The sequence below is a fragment of the Bacillus rossius genome, chromosome 13 (genome assembly GCF_032445375.1).
Source record: "Bacillus rossius redtenbacheri isolate Brsri chromosome 13, Brsri_v3, whole genome shotgun sequence".
Taxonomy (NCBI): domain Eukaryota; kingdom Metazoa; phylum Arthropoda; class Insecta; order Phasmatodea; family Bacillidae; genus Bacillus; species Bacillus rossius.
In genome coordinates, this window is record NC_086340.1 from 29633848 (window position 1) to 29649943 (window position 16096).

A 16096-nucleotide genomic window follows, 5' to 3' on the forward strand; every position below is an offset into this window, starting at 1 on the left:
ACTACGAGCCACGTTTTTAACACTCATTGGAGAACCGGCTCTTGCGCTATTTGCATCTATTGTTACGCCAAGGGAATTGATTGACTGTAGTTACGATGAACTGCTTAATGCATTGGACGGGCATTTTGACCCAAAGAAGAATGAAATTGCCGCATGTTTTGTGTTCGCAAATAGAAAACAACATCATACAGAGTCCATATCAGATTTCGTGGCGGAGTTAAAAAGGTTGTCCAGGGGGTGTAATTTCCAAGATTTACAAAAACAGCTTTTGATAAGGGTAGTTTGTGGAGTGAAATATGAGAAACTTCAGCATCAGTTGTTATCGGAGACAGATTTAACGTTTGATAAGGCTGTAAAACAGGCATTATCTTTTGAGGCGGCTAACAAAAACATTGAGACAATTCTAGCTGCAGATAGCGAGGTAAAACAAGTTATAGGTACTAGGAAAACGGTAGGGGCAGTGCAAGAGTGCCAGTATGTGGTTGTAAAGAAGGAGGATAAATTGAACAGTAGAAGTGAAGTGGTTGTCACATGTTTCCGATGTGGTGCCCCGAGTCACAAGGCACCGGTGTGCCGCCATAAGTCTACAATTTGCTCGCACTGTCAGAAAGTAGGTCATTTAAAGCGAGTATGTAGAAGTAATTCGGGAAATAAGGTAAGCCAAGTAGATGTTTGCAGCATGGGTAGTAAGTCAACTGAAACTAGAGAACTGTGTAAGGAAGAGGATCACTATGCAGGGCTGTATAATGTAAATTCATGTGAACATGCCATCAAACCTTACAAGGTTAACATACAAATAAATGGACGCAGTCATGAATTTGAAGTTGATTCAGGAACCGCTTTAACTATTATAAATCGCAATGTGTTTGAAAAAATTTGGCCTGAGGTAAGGGACCGACCTGAACTAGAACCTAGTGACTTAACGCTAGCAGTGTGGGGTGGAAAAAAAGTGCCTGTTTTTGGAAAGATATCTGTGCCAATTAAATTTAAGGAGAAGGTTATTGTAAAGGAGTTGGTAGTGGCAGATTCTGCAGGACGAAGTTTGTTGGGTAGGAACTGGTTCGGAGATCTAGGAATATCTTTGCAAGGAATACATGTTATGGATGTAGATGACTCGATTATTCAATCATATAAACCCTTGTTTAATGAAGATGGGTTAAAACCCCTGAAGATACCACCAGTGCATATAGTATTAAAGGAGGATGCAGAACCAATGTTCCAGAAAGCTAGATGTGTGGTTATACCATTACGTAACAAAGTAAATGAGACCTTGGAGAATTTGGTAAAGGAGGGGGTTTTGGAGCCTACAAATTTTTCAAATTGGGCAACGCCGGTTGTGCCGGTATTAAAAAAAGACGGTACTATTAGAATATGTACAGATTACAGCAACACAGTAAATAGGTGTGTTAAGCCAAATGCATACCCGTTGCCCATAGTAAAGGAGCTGCTGGTAAATCGTTCGGGTGGACAAGTTTTCTATCACCTGGATGTAAAGCAAGCATATTTCCAATTACCAATAGATGATACCTCATCAGAAATATTAACCCTTAGCACATCACGCGGGTTGATGAAAGTAAAACGACTGCCTCAAGGTTTTTCTGCGGCCCCAGGAATATTTCAGAATTTAATGGAACAGCTGCTGGCGGGCATTTCAGGAGTTGCAATATTTTTGGATGATATTGTTATTTCAGGGGCATCCAAGAAGGAACATGATAATCGACTGCATGAAGTATTTTGTAAAATGTCAAAAGTAGGAATGAGTTTAAATAAGGACAAATGCAAGATTTCGGTACCCGAAGTAAAGTTTGTAGGTTTCACAGTGAATAAGTATGGCATTCAGCCAGACTCGGAGAGGTACGTGCCATCCACGAAGCACCAGTCCCCAGGGACAAGACTGAATTGAGAGCATTCTTAGGACTTTTAAACTTTTATGTGTCTTTTCTGCAGGGAAAGGCTCATATTGCTGAACCTTTACACCAATTGCTAAAGAAAGATGTAACATGGAAGTTTGGAAAAATAGAACAGGAAGCTTTTGTTGCATGTAAACAGTTACTACAGTCTAACGCAGTGTTGGCACATTATAGTGAAGACAAACCTTTAATCTTGATGTGTGATGCCAGTCCGTATGGATTGGGTGCAATTCTGGCAGTAACAGAGCGGGATGGCCGTGAACGACCAATTGCTTTTGCATCAAGGACTCTGTCACCAGCTGAACGTAACTATGGCCAGTTTGACAAGGAAGCGTTAGCTATGGTTTATGGAGTCCAAAAATTCCAAAACTTTTTACTTGGTCGAGAGTTTACAATATACTCTGACCATAAGCCATTGTTAGGGGTGTTCGACCAAACCAAACCAATGCCAGGAATTGTATCACCTCGCATGTTGCGGTGGAGATTGTTTCTGTCAGCATACACCTTCGTTCTGAAGTACAGACAAGGGCCACAGCTAGGAAATGCAGATGCCCTGAGTAGACTACCTTTGCCAGATACTGTGACAGATCCGCCCAACCCTGCAGATATTTTTTTTTGGAAAGTGAAGATGCAATGTATGAAGCTGCAGACATTGCAAAGGCAACTGTCCAGGATGTTCAGTTGAGGAAAGTTAAGGCTTGGATTGAAAATGGGAAGATTGATTTCGGCGATTGTACTGCCAACTCACAGCTGGAAAAATTCAAGTCTCGGTTTAATGAATATTCATTGTCAAGAGGTTGCATTTTATGGTCAAACCGGGTGGTCATCCCGGAGGTGTTAAGAAGGCCAATTCTTCATGAACTAAATCTGCATCATCCAGGAGTGGTGGCAATGAAGGAACTGGCGAGGTGTTATTTTTGGTGGCCAGGATTGGACTCTGACATTGAGATTTTGGTGGGTGCCTGCGTTTTGTGTCAGCAGTCGCGACATAGTAGACCATGTGCAAGAAACTTGTTCTGGTCAAGGCCAGCAGGTCGGTGGCAACGTTTACACATTGATTATTTGGGACCGTTTCAAGGGCAGAACTATTTGATAGTGGTGGATGCGTTTTCAAAATGGTTGGAGATTATTCCCACCCGGTCCACGAATTCTGCAGTTGTTATTCGAGTTTTGAGAAACCTGTTTGCTACCCATGGATTACCTGAGAGTGTTGTGTCAGACAACGGCACAAATTTTACATCACAAGAGTTTCAACAATTTCTGCAGAGAAATGGTATTGAGCATGTCCTAACACCACTATATCACCCATCCAGCAATGGGATGGCAGAACGAAACGTTCAAACGGCTAAAGATGCGTTACGGCGGATGGAAGGGCGAAACATTGATGTAGAATTGCCCAGGTATTTGTTAATGCGTAGGAACACTCCAAATCAAGCCTCTGGGAAATCACCAGCAGAATTTATGTTTAACAGAAGATTGAGGACAGTTTTTGATAACATGCACCCAGGTCGACAAGTTTGCAAGCAAATTCCAGTGGAGAAGTTTCGAGTGTTCCAGCCTGCTGAGTGGGTGTGGGAAAGAAAACATACCAGTGATGTGTGGAAATCTGCAGTGATTTTAAACCAAGAGGGGAAAATGTGCTATAAAATTAGGTTAGAAAATGGTAGAGTTTCAATGCGCCATGTGGACCAGCTACGGGGAAGGTACCAGGGGCAGAAGAAAGACCTACCAAGGGAAGAAGATAAATAACTAGTGACGATGCCATGTGTAACGGATGCTGGGGGAAACAGAGGGGCAGAAAATTGCAAATTAATTCTCAGTGGAAGGAAGAGTATCCAAACGAATGCAGAAGACGAAGAAGAGCCATTCCGAGGTTTCCCTAGTACAAATGAGGATAATGCAATTGCTGCTCTGCCTAACCCTGAGCAGGGAAATGAAGGGAGCCCTATTACTGCTTTGCCTAACCCCGAACAGTTTACAGACAACAGCTTCCCAGTCCACCGGCCAGAAAGAGAGTTCACAGCGTTCTATAATAAAGGAAAACAGTAAATATAAGGACTTTGTGTGATCTATGACTTTAGTAAAGGTGTTGTCATTTGTACTTTGTGTAAGGAGGTTGTTTTTAGATTGGTGGGGAGGACTGTGATGTTTTTATGTTTATGGGTTGGTACGGAGGAGGAAGTGTTTTTTGTCGGAACATGGTCGGATAGAGAGAGTGTTTTGTTTTGTGGTTGTATTGCTGTTTTTGTTCATTGTTCAAGGATGTAGAGTTGTGGTATGGAGAAATGGAGATATAAATGTGCTGATTAAGGATTCAACGTCATTATCATTACAAACTTAAAAGTTAAATACATGGCTTGCAGACAACAATTGTACGAAATTTTTCAGTAACCTCATCATTCAAAAAATTTCCTGACTACCTAAGAAATTACTGAAAATCCCCTGGTTTTTCCCAGTCTTCCCTGTTGCATAGCCACGCTGTACAAATAGAAGTGTAACAGAAGTGTGGTGAAACCTGTCCTTACGATAGTTATGTTAAATACATGGCTTGCAGACAACAATTATACTGAATTTTTCAGTAACCTCATCATTCAAAAAATTTCCTGACTACCTAAGAAATTACTGAAAATCCCCTGGTTTTTCCCAGTCTTCCCTGTTGCATAGCCACGCTGTACAAATAGAAGTGTAACAGAAGTGTGGTGAAACCTGTCCTTACGATAGTTATGTTAAATACATGGCTTGCAGACAACAATTGTACAGAATTTTTCAGTAACCTCATCATTCAAAAAATTTCCTGACTACCTAAGAAATTACTGAAAATCCCCTGGTTTTTCCCAGTCTTCCCTGTTGCATAGCCACGCTGTACAAATAGAAGTGTAACAGAAGTGTGGTGAAACCTGTCCTTACGATAGTTATGCTAAATACATGGCTTGCAGACAACAATTGTACAGAATTTTTCAGTAACCTCATCATTCAAAAAATTTCCTGACTACCTAAGAAATTACTGAAAATCCCCTGGTTTTTCCCAGTCTTCCCTGTTACATAGCCACCCTGTACAAAAATAAGTGTAACAGAAGTTTGGTGAAACCTGTCCTTACAATAGTTATGTTAAATACATGGATTGCAGACAACAATTGCACGGAAAAAGAGAGAGAAGAACGCAGAGGACGGACTGACCTTCCCCCTTGCGCGGCATGAACAGGTTGTGGAAGTGGCAGATGATCCTCCTGGCGTAGCAGTTGGGGTCCTCGCGCACGGGCTGGGGCACGCATAGCTTGGGCGCGGGCAGCAGCGCCGACAGCCACTCGCAGTACACGTGCACGCAGTCGCGGATCGTGTCGTGCTCACTCAGCGGGAGCGACATGCCGTAGCATATCACCTGCGGCACAGGCAAGACACTTGCTACCTGCAGCGTGTCTCTCCTTCCGATGCACAGTTCCCTGCCGTCAGCATCATCCTTGTTTCCGCACGCTCTGTTGCCAGGTGTGCACCACAGAGCAACAAAGTTTTAGACACAACTTTATAATGTAATGAAATTTTTTTTTTTTTAAATATCTGAATTTTGCATTTTGTAAAGTAAAACTGGGAATGAAAATTTTGTAAATACCTTTTCTATTTGTATTTCACAATATCAAAATGATAGTTTTCAGTTTTTACTCCTAAGAAGATGTAACAGCCGTATTTGTCAACAAATGTTTTATATTATCTTAATATTAAAAAAATTTTGTTCTGTTTAAGCATAGCACATAATTTAATGTAATTCCTTACTACAAATAGTAACCAACAGCTACAAAAAGTTTATCCTGTGAAATAATTTGTGCTTAGCATTTGAATTAATGTTTTAATTTTTTGTTTTCCTTTCATAATAACTAAAACAGTAATACTACTATCAATAGACACTATTTCATATTTAAACTTATTATAGTTAACGAAGGTGCACCGGAAAAAAAAAAATAATTTGTAATGTTAACAAGCCAAGAGTATGAATTTGGCAACAGTGGTCACCATTTACTCTGTAATGCAAGCTAAGTGAGAGAAGATACTTATACTTGAGGCAGGGCCCCCAAACTGCATGCATAGTTACAAGACAGTGTTTACGCCAATGGCAGTCCTATCCTACCTCCCCCCATCTTCACCACCCTAACACAAAACCTAAAAAATAACTAGATATAAGTAATGACTTTTCAAAATATCAGAAATGTGTTAAAACGCTCAAGGGGCTAGGTTTTAAAATTTCTGACCAAACCCCGTCCATTTAACTGGGAAGTATTTCATACTAAATCCTCCAATCATCTGCTTTTCTCTCCTCCCTCTCGACAAGCTAAATCACCCCACCCAAAATTTGAAACGGAGTCCACCCCTGGTTCACACGCCATGCACAAACCACCCAAACCACTCAAGACTTCAGGAAGGTATCTGGTCACAAACAGCATTTAAAATACATTACACTTGCCTGCATTAGTTTTGATTTATATAGCGTGTTTATGAATAGAGATGATGGCACCCAGTGTTACAATTTTCACTGCAGTAGTATACTACAAATTTGAAGGTCAATTACAACATATTTGCTATGCAATAGTCTCAGATAGATTAAACCATAGTAAGGACAGTGTGTGAAGCCATTTTCAATAATTTTAATACAGGGCTCATGTTTCATTTTGATTTTGTTCACTACTTTTCTGATGGTGCAGCAAGCCAATTCAAAAGCAGCTATAAAGTATGTGATCTTCTTTTCCATGAAGAAAACTTTGGCTTTCCAGCTAACCACAGTTACTTTGAGACGTCCCATGTAAAAGGGCCCCATGGTGGTGTTGGCGGAGAAGTAAAAAGGGTGATATCAAGATCTGAGCTTCAAAAAAAAATAGTAAATGGAGCTCACGATTTTGCAAATGCTGCTGCCAAATTAGTAAAATCTCTTATTGTACTGTATTTTCCTGAAACTAAAATAGAAGATATTGCATGCAAGCTATTATGCATTGTTGGGAAAGTTGTCTCCTAGTACTTGGGACACCATAAGTATCACCTTGTGGTGTCAGCTGAAATTGGAAACAGTGATTTGCTGTTTATAAATTCAGTGTTTTCTGGACAGGAGAAGATTAGTGTATGTTGTGAAATTAATAAAAGAATGTTAACACTATACTACCAGGAAACAATGAAAACCTTTTACAGACATCATCATAAGAAAGTATTAGTTTGGAAGTTGAAAGCTCTAAACTATGTCAAGGAAAATTTGTGCTATGCAAAGTAATTTCTGAGAACTCCGTGTTTCGTTACGTGTATAAAATTCAAGAATTATTAATTTAATTGTTACACTTGATATTGGGCTTCCGCCCGGTGACAAGAGTAACCGAACCCCCCCCCCCCCCCCCCCCCCCCCCCCCCCCCCCCCCCCCCCCACCCAACAAGTGATTTTCGAATAATGGGCTTGAAGGCAACAGACAACAAAGGAATATATTTTAAGACTAATGAAAGTGATATTCATAGTTCCAAGAAGTGATGCGTTTCTTTTACTCCCTGATCAACTAATGGAATGTTGAATTGGTAGTGATAGGGATATTGATGTAAATGACGCTTAATTTGCTTCTAACATGTGTTTGTTCATTTTTTTATCTAATATTAACAGTTTATTAAGTACTCAAAATTGTAAACAATAATGGGACAAAATTTCCTTCCATGACTATACCTGAAGTATTTTCATAACTGAAATATGTAAGTAAACACAACTATTAAAATTTATTGTTGTATGTGAAATGACTTACATAGGCTACATGAATATTAAGTATACAGAGCCTTGTTATATTAGTGTTCTATTTATAGGTAAAAATTAAATTTTTACATTGAATAGAGAACAGTAAGTCTTTTTTCTGTCCTTCCATGATGTTACATATTATAATTTGTATAAATTAGATATACATAAATTAAAAATCAATCCTGTTGTCAAACTATTCCTATCACCTCACATTTTGTAGCAAAATATTTTACTAACTAATATTTAGAATACTCAGGAAAATGTATGATTGAATAGTTAACACGCAGTCCTGCCATGACAAAAAAAACACTGTGGCCTGACCCTAAAACCAAACTGATATTTGATAACCATCACAATCGCTAATCCAGAATGGCTGTGGTCTAGGTCCCACAGATGCATTTTACAGACTTGAAGATTGCACGTCAGTTCTGTCCTAGTGCATAGAGGTGAAGAGACACCCATAGTGCCTTGGTTCACTCAGTCAGGCAACTGTATTAACTGATAAAGAGGGGTGTACCAATATTGAAATAGAGACTTCTGCATGCAGGTAGAGATGTGAATGGCAAAATACAATCACTTTTTTTTTAATTTGCCCTTTTTCCATTACGATTAAATATTGCAGATTGATCGGTACTACTTAAATAACAATATTTTGTTCCCATCAGTTGGTAGAGGGTAATATGTGGTCATTACGTGGTAAAGAAAGACATAGCCTAATTGTATATTTTTCATTTGGTTCTGTTTGAATAAAAAAAAATTAAAAACTTCATTTGTGCATTTTTGTGATTGTAAAACTCAGAAAAATTTTCCTGATAAAACTTTTTTCCTGATAACTAAAATCTCTACATGCTGCTACCAGTTTTATAGGAAACAATACATTGTTTGTACTGGCTATCAAAGAGCAAGTAAGACTATATAGAACCTGGAAAAAATCTTTTGTGAAACCAAAAAACTAAGAATCTAAAATTCAAAAAACAGTGTTAAGAAAATTTTTTTCTCTTTTTTACAGAGTTTCATATCTTAACCTTACCGATTAGCAGTGAATGTAAGGGATTTTTAATATATTGTTCCCAAAATCTTGTAGACTTAATATCAGTTGTAGTCAATGAAAATGGAATGCTATTGATTATTGATAAAATTTCACTTTACTGACACCAATTATTTGTTATACCAAGGCTAAAATGGCCTATTCAACCTGGCAAACCTCTATTGATAAACCGAACTTTTGAAACAACTGTCTCTTATTTTTATTTATCACTATGCAAGTTGTTAATCATAGTTCCAAGTCACCCATGTTAAGTGGTAACTTAATCATTAATATACTACAAAGTAACTGAAACAGACTTTTGGAAGTTATTCCACTTAACATGGTTAACAAATAAAAATATTAACTAATATACAATTGTCTTACACCTATTCCAAATGTCAAAACACATTAGAATAAGAATTTGTATATTTTCACACTTTCATAACTAAAATATATGAATTAGCAAGAATTCAAAAGTGTTCATATTCAGTGGAATGCACTGTACAGCTTCGTCCCTCCAAAACTCAAATGAATTAATTAATGAATTATCAATTAAACTAGGACTTAACAACTCTCATCAGTCATTAGAGATAACAAGGGGTGATGCGATGATAATGGAGCATTGACTGAATGAATGGGAAAGGTAAACAGGAGAACCCAGAGTAAAACCCTACCGGCTTACTGCAATTTCCACCCAGGTTTCAAAATTACAGAAAACCTGAGCACACATTCTGCATGCAGAACTTCAGAAGAAACCACTCAATTTTAAAACTACCTACTCAAGATATGAGTGGTGTCTGTTTACAAAAAGCATTCCATAACACGCTGAAGGTTGATGACTAGTTCTGTTTCAGTACCTAATTATTAAGTTTTCAAACTGTATTTTTAGGAGTGTGAAAATGGCTAACAGGTGTAGTTTTCGAATAATTTTTCGACATGAAAAGCCTGGTAGATATTTGAAACCACTCAAGGGCCTTGTATTTAACCTTTATCTTCATTTCTTCCCCATATAATGTTACGGTTGCCAACACGAGAAGACTGCGCACCAGTCCAGAGGCGTCACGCTTGTGATCCCGCCTCGCCAACAGACACAGGCGCGCCACGTGAACCCTGCCGGGCATGGAACCAGCAGGAAGCCAGGTGTACCTCCATGCACCACTGCACGTCGCGGTCGGTCTGCAGGGGGCTGGGCTCCGGGGGCTGCGAGATGCCGAGGCTGGCCGCCAGCTGCCTCACCACGGCCAGCGCCACCTCCTTGCCCGCCGGCGACGGGAACTTGCAGAGGACGCTCTGGCTGTCCTCCGACCCGTTCTGGATCAGCGCCGACAGGGAGGCCCACTCCGAGTACATGCCTCCACAGCTGGTGCTCTGCGGCAACACATTTACCACACCTGGTCACTTGGAAACTTTAGATAAAGTGCAGCAAAAATCTGTTAAGAAGTTTTTCAATGTAGAAATGTATAGGTACTTATTAGAAAAATTTAAGCTGCATGTATTCAATGGCAAACGCAGGGGAGGGAATGGGAAGCCTACGATTTACATTCTGTATTGCACAGACCCGAACAAGCCCGAATATCTACCTTCGGCCAACGTCAGAATTAAAATGATTTGACAGTATTTTTAATGTAGCTATACTAACCTAACATAACCAACCATCCACAATTTTGTAAAGTAACAAACAAAAAAACTGACGAAGTTGGCCGAAGGTAGATATTCGAACTTGTTCGGGTCTGTGCAATACAGAATGTACATCATAGGCTCTACGGAGAGAATGTGGGGATTCCCCTCTCCTTCCCATCCAAAATCCTAAAAAATCTATTATTACCACCAACAAATGGAAAGAATTTGAAAGCAAAGAACAGGAAAAATGGTTCCATAAACCTGCTGCCCCCCTCAAAATGAAATTGTATACACTCCTGTGTGTATTTACAAGTGCAGTGAAAATTTTTTTTTATTACTTATTAAGCCAGAAAACTTTTTAAGAGTGTTCACGTGTACCTACTTTGTTTCATACAAACTTCTACTAGGCCTACATACCTAATAAAATATATGAAATAATAACCACATTTTATTTTATAAGTAGGTACTTATTTAATTAAAATCAGTTATATATTTATGTTAGATGACATGAACGTCACTTTCTCCTTTAAAGACTGCAGGCGGATCACGTCACAAGAATGGACACCCACCGATGACCTGAAAAGATGCTCGCGAAGAAGGCCTGAAAGGAAAAGGTGAAGTGGAGAATGGACTCTGCAGAAACCTGCAGCAGATAGCAGATAGCAGACAGCAGATAGCAGATCGCAGCTAGGCATGCAAAAAAAAATAGCAACAGAGAGCAAGAAACAGAACCCAGTGGACAGGACCATTGGGAATGAGGAGCCAGGGGGAAGGGGGGGGGAAGAAGGTAAATATTTACTTGGGCGGTATTTCCGAAAAAAAATGTTAAAAATCCGAAAATACCTTTATTTTATGCTCTTCAACTTCCTCTTTTCATTAAAAGTGGCGGAGGTAAGAAATTCCAAATACTTTAGAAGATATCGAATTTTTAAATTTCTTCATATGTAGTTGAGCGGTATTTGCGAAAATAAATGTTAAAACTCCGAAAATACCTTTATCATTTGCTCTTCAACTTCCTCTTTTCATTAAAAGCGGCGGAGATAAGAAATTCCAAATACTTTAGGAGATATAGAATTTTTTAATTTTGCAATACAAGACCTGTGGAACCATTCGAGCGGCGCCATTTTTGTTATTTTGCCGTGTTCGTGAATACGTGAATCGTGAATGCATAATTAATAAAATGGTTGATTAGGTCAGGTCAGTTACATTATTAATACTTTCAAACTAAGCCGACATTAAAAATTATTTTGTGAATTAATTTTAATGGCTGTTTAGTTTTAAAATATTAATAATGTAACTGACCTGACCAAACAAACCCGGACAGCCGGTGAACAGTAAACTAAAATGGTCGATTAGGTCAGGTCAGTTACATTATAAATACTTTCAAACTAAGGTGATATTAAAAATAATGTGAATTAATTTTAATTATTCTTTAGTTTTAAATTATTTATAATGTAACTGACATCTAACAAACCCGTAACAAAGGATGTACAGTAGCAACTCACGTAAATTTTTTTGTTACTTATTACTTGCGCAACAATATCAAAATAACAAATAAGACTTTAAAATTAGAAACGTTAAAAACTCACCTAAGTTGGAGGCGGTAATTAAACACCGTTTTAAACAATAATTGAACTAAATAATCACGTATTAGTTCATTTGAATTCTGGCCTATCACGAACAATCACGTGACATCATAATCCAATAAAAAAAATAGATACTCGTACGTAAACAAGAAACAATGGTGCACGCACGCCACAGGAATGCGCTGGTTTTGTGCTGAGATTTAAAAATTCGATATCTCCTAAAGTATTTGGAATTTCTAATCTCCGCCGCTTTTAATGAAAAGAGGAATTTGAAGAGCATATAATAAAGGTATTTTCGGATTTTTAACATTTTTTTTCGCAAATACCGCTCAACTACATATGAAGACATTTAAAAATTCGATATCTCCTAAAGTATTTGGAATTTCTAATCTCCGCCGATTTTAATGAAAAGAGGAAGTTGAAGAGCATAAAATAAAGGTATTTTCGGATTTTTAACATTTTTTTTCGGAAATACCGCCCAAGTAAATATTTACCGGGAAGAATTTCCGGGGTCTGAGCACCAGGAATTTACCGTGGTTCGACGAAAATTAAAATGAATGATAATGAATTAGTACGAAACCTAAATGTAATATGCACGTTACACGTTTACAATTATGACCACAGTAACTTTAAAAGTCTTTAGAATTTGTTTATTTGTTTAAATATAGGTTTAATTGAAAATTCTTTATTAAGTATTTTGGAGGAGACTCAACAAAATTATTTGCTCCAGGCCTTTGGTTTTTCTCGTGGGGGAACATCATTTGCGAATGGACCCCTCGAGTCTGATCGCATAGCACAGCAATGATTATTGTGAGGGGAAAATTTTTACGTCGCGGATCCTCTGTAAATAACATAATAAAATTCAGAGAATTGCGTTTTTTGGTACAACAGACGTTTCTTGTTTTACCCTGAAAACAACGTTCATAACCGACTGGTTTCTGATAAATTACAGTTTACAGGTTACATTAGGTAACCTGTGTACAGATGCGGTGGAAACAAAGCATAGAATTTTACAAAAAAATGAAGAAAACACAGTAAGAATCAAACATCTAAGAGCAGACTAACAAAATGAAATATAAGAATAAGTCAGAACGCACAACACGATTTCAAAATACTATCTCACCTGCTGGGAATGGTTAACTCGGTTAAACACACCAAAATTCATAAACACAACATTACAATACTATGGGCTGCAACAAGCACCGCCCACATCACACTTCAATCCCTCAAATTAGACCTACAAACATAACTTTGACGTTTGAGAAAAAACAAAACACCTGCAAAGTGCAAACCAAAAGAATGCCTAATATTCACCTAATTTTTATCACACAGTCGAACAATATCGATATCATAACGTCCTCAATGTGTTTACTTGCCTTCGTGCTTGCCGCAATGAAGTCGTATTGTTTAATTTTTAAATAATTGCTATATTGTTATTTTTTTATTATTGATATGTGACATCTCAGCTCTCCGTATACGGTATTTTAAGGGAGTCATTTCATGAATGCGATGAAAATATGTTACAGGAAGTAGGGAGAAACGCGTGGTTGGGCCTATTGTTGGCACTTGAGCTACAGCTTGTAAGCGAGCGCAAACATTTACACAGAGTTTGAAACTCCTTGGTTTGAAAAGAGAAAAATATGACCGTCTGGTATTGCAACTACAGTGTGTGTAAATTTTTTATGGTGTGTTAATATTATTGTATTTCTTGGATTCATCAAAACAAAAACGTAAACTAAAAGATAAAAAAAATATATTATAAATATGTTGTGAAATAAGTAAGCATAATATATAATATAAATGTTATAAGTGTTGTATTAGAATATATTGTTGACGTTAGGGCCGTTCCCGTAGTTCGGAGAGGCTGCCCAGCTGCTCCAGCAGAGATGGTACGTGCCACTTGGCAAAGGAACTACCCTTTTCGGGTGAAATAAAAGAGTTTATGACGTTAAGTTTGACGCCGTCCCCGCTACCTCTGAGTATTTAGACGTGATTTTGTTCAGTTCGTGATCTCAGGGAAGGTTCGGCCTTGTGGCTAGAGGTAGGGGTCAACGCAGTAGGGCCCCCCGAGCTGTTGAGGCCACTCGGGACGCCTGAATAATAACACAAAACCTCTTCAGATAGTTGGTGAATTTAATACAGCACAGCCCAATACATGGTGCTGCCCGTTCTGGCCGTAACGGTTTGCCCGACGCGACTAGTCACACGCGCAGCTCACTTCCTCAGTGGCGGCTCACGATTCTTATGCGCGTGAGGGGCAGACTCGTATACGTGACGCGAAAGTTACAAAAGACACTCTGACATGGCACACGATATTTTGAAGCACAATACACTACACTAATACCTAGCTCTGGATAAACTGGGCTAGCAACACGTAGGCCCGTGTCTCCGGCGACTCTACGTGGTGACTAGGTGTGTCCCAGGGACTGAATCGTTATTAAGTTTGGTGGCGCACTGCAGTATGACGGTGATACATAAGCCCTGACATGACGAATTACACTTAGGCGAACAACTATTCCGCTAACACATTACACTTGATAAACTGGGCTAGCAACACGTAGGCCCGTGTCTCCGGCGACTCTACGTGGTGTCTAGGTGTGTCCCAGGGACTGAATCGTTATTAAGTTGGATGGCACGTGTCGCCTGCTGGCTGCCCCGTGCGGGCCAAAACTAAGTAGCCTGTAGGCTAGGTTGGGCGTGAAGCGCCGACGTAAAAACACATACTCTCCCCACAGTACTTACGTATGACGTAAACACTCATCTCGGAGCACTGATTGAATTAAGTTAAGTACCTCATGGTAAATTTAGGCCGACCGCGGAACTGTACAAAAGGTTGAAAAGAAATTACACTATGGAAAACTACATGTCGGTGAATGCAAAGGTTGAAGGTTCCGCGTTGCGCGCAGACTGCCGGCCTGGTTGAGCTCTCGAAGGACACTAGCGGTGTCGCCGCGCGCGACCCCCCTCCCCCGCCAGCCCTCCCGCGGAAACGTGTGAATTTCGCGGGAAACTGAACCGGCCAGGTTCGGGACAAATCGCACATTGAAACATGATTTTGCAAAGACTTAATTATTAATTAATAAAAAATAATGTTTAATAAAATCCTGTGGAAAAACATAATTATAACAATTTGTTGTAGTGCGGCGGAAGGATATGCCACACCCGGCCGGATCCTTGCGCCGGTGTAGCACTCGTTGTATGGCGTTCGCCTCGTCGCACGAACTGCACTTTGCTGCGCGCACGGGCGCGTTCGGTGCACACGCTTTTGCGAGACGTTGATGAGGCATAGCGGTCTATGCGACAGAGGAGCATTGGCGGTCGGCGTCAAGTTGTGTTTACTGCACACGTCACACACTGTACATGGGCTGTCGCGGCTCCCATCTGTGACAGTCCATCAGGGCGAGGCCTGGCTCCACACACTTTGAGCGCGACACGACACTACCAGTGACCTGACTGGCAGTGACACGACAGTGACGCGACTGACAGTGGCGTGAATGACGGTGACGTGACTGTCAGTGATGTGAATGACGACACGAAAGACTGTGACATAACTGCAGACGCGAACGATGGTGACGTGACTGACGGTGATGTGACTGACAATGCGAATGATGGTGACGTGACAAACGAAGACGCGAATGATGGGGATGTGACAACGGTGACACGACTGACAGTGTCCGTTTGACTCTCACTCACAACTCCACGACCGCACTCTCTCATCCCACTCAGGCGACTAACTCGACCCACGCTCCGCGACATCTCAGCGGCCTCCCCCCTTGCCGCACGCACATGAATCCCCCTCTTAACTTTGTGTGCGAGTGCGTGGAGCCCACATGGTCACAGGCGGGGAGACGCGACTCAGTCGCCTGGGAAACACATCTACAGGTACACAACAACACAAATAGATATTTACACACTCACATAATTACATAAACAAAACCCTTATGAAAAGACACATCACTGTTATGGTGGTGCCTCTGCAGGGCGTTCCCCTCTCGGCCAAGGACGTTTGTTACACTTTGGCGCACGGGCGCCGGCGCACACGCAAGCCTGAAGCAGCAACTGGCAATAATGGCCTCAGCGAGCCGGAGGAGCACTTGGGACGACATCAATATATAGTGTTAATACATAGTGTATGATACAATAAGTTAGATGTTTTACATCACTGGCGAGTAGGTACCGGTACTTAAAGACTCGCTCACTTTTT

The 16096-nt window shown here is 40.1% G+C and overlaps 1 protein-coding gene across 3 annotated transcripts in view; it reads right to left on the reverse strand.

Moving 5' to 3' along the window:
- LOC134538416 (ral GTPase-activating protein subunit beta) overlaps positions 1–13195 on the reverse strand; it is a 159360-nt gene extending 146165 nt beyond the window's left edge. For all 3 annotated transcript variants that reach the window (XM_063379719.1, XM_063379718.1, XM_063379717.1), the window contains exons 1-3: positions 13016–13195; positions 9833–10054; positions 5088–5289 (exon numbers count right to left, since the gene is read on the reverse strand). In XM_063379719.1, the coding sequence (XP_063235789.1) occupies positions 5088–5289; positions 9833–10054; positions 13016–13057 (466 nt within the window). In that variant the 5' untranslated portion in view covers positions 13058–13195. The remainder of the gene's footprint in view (positions 1–5087; positions 5290–9832; positions 10055–13015) is intronic.
- Between the last annotated feature and the right edge of the window lie 2901 nt (positions 13196–16096).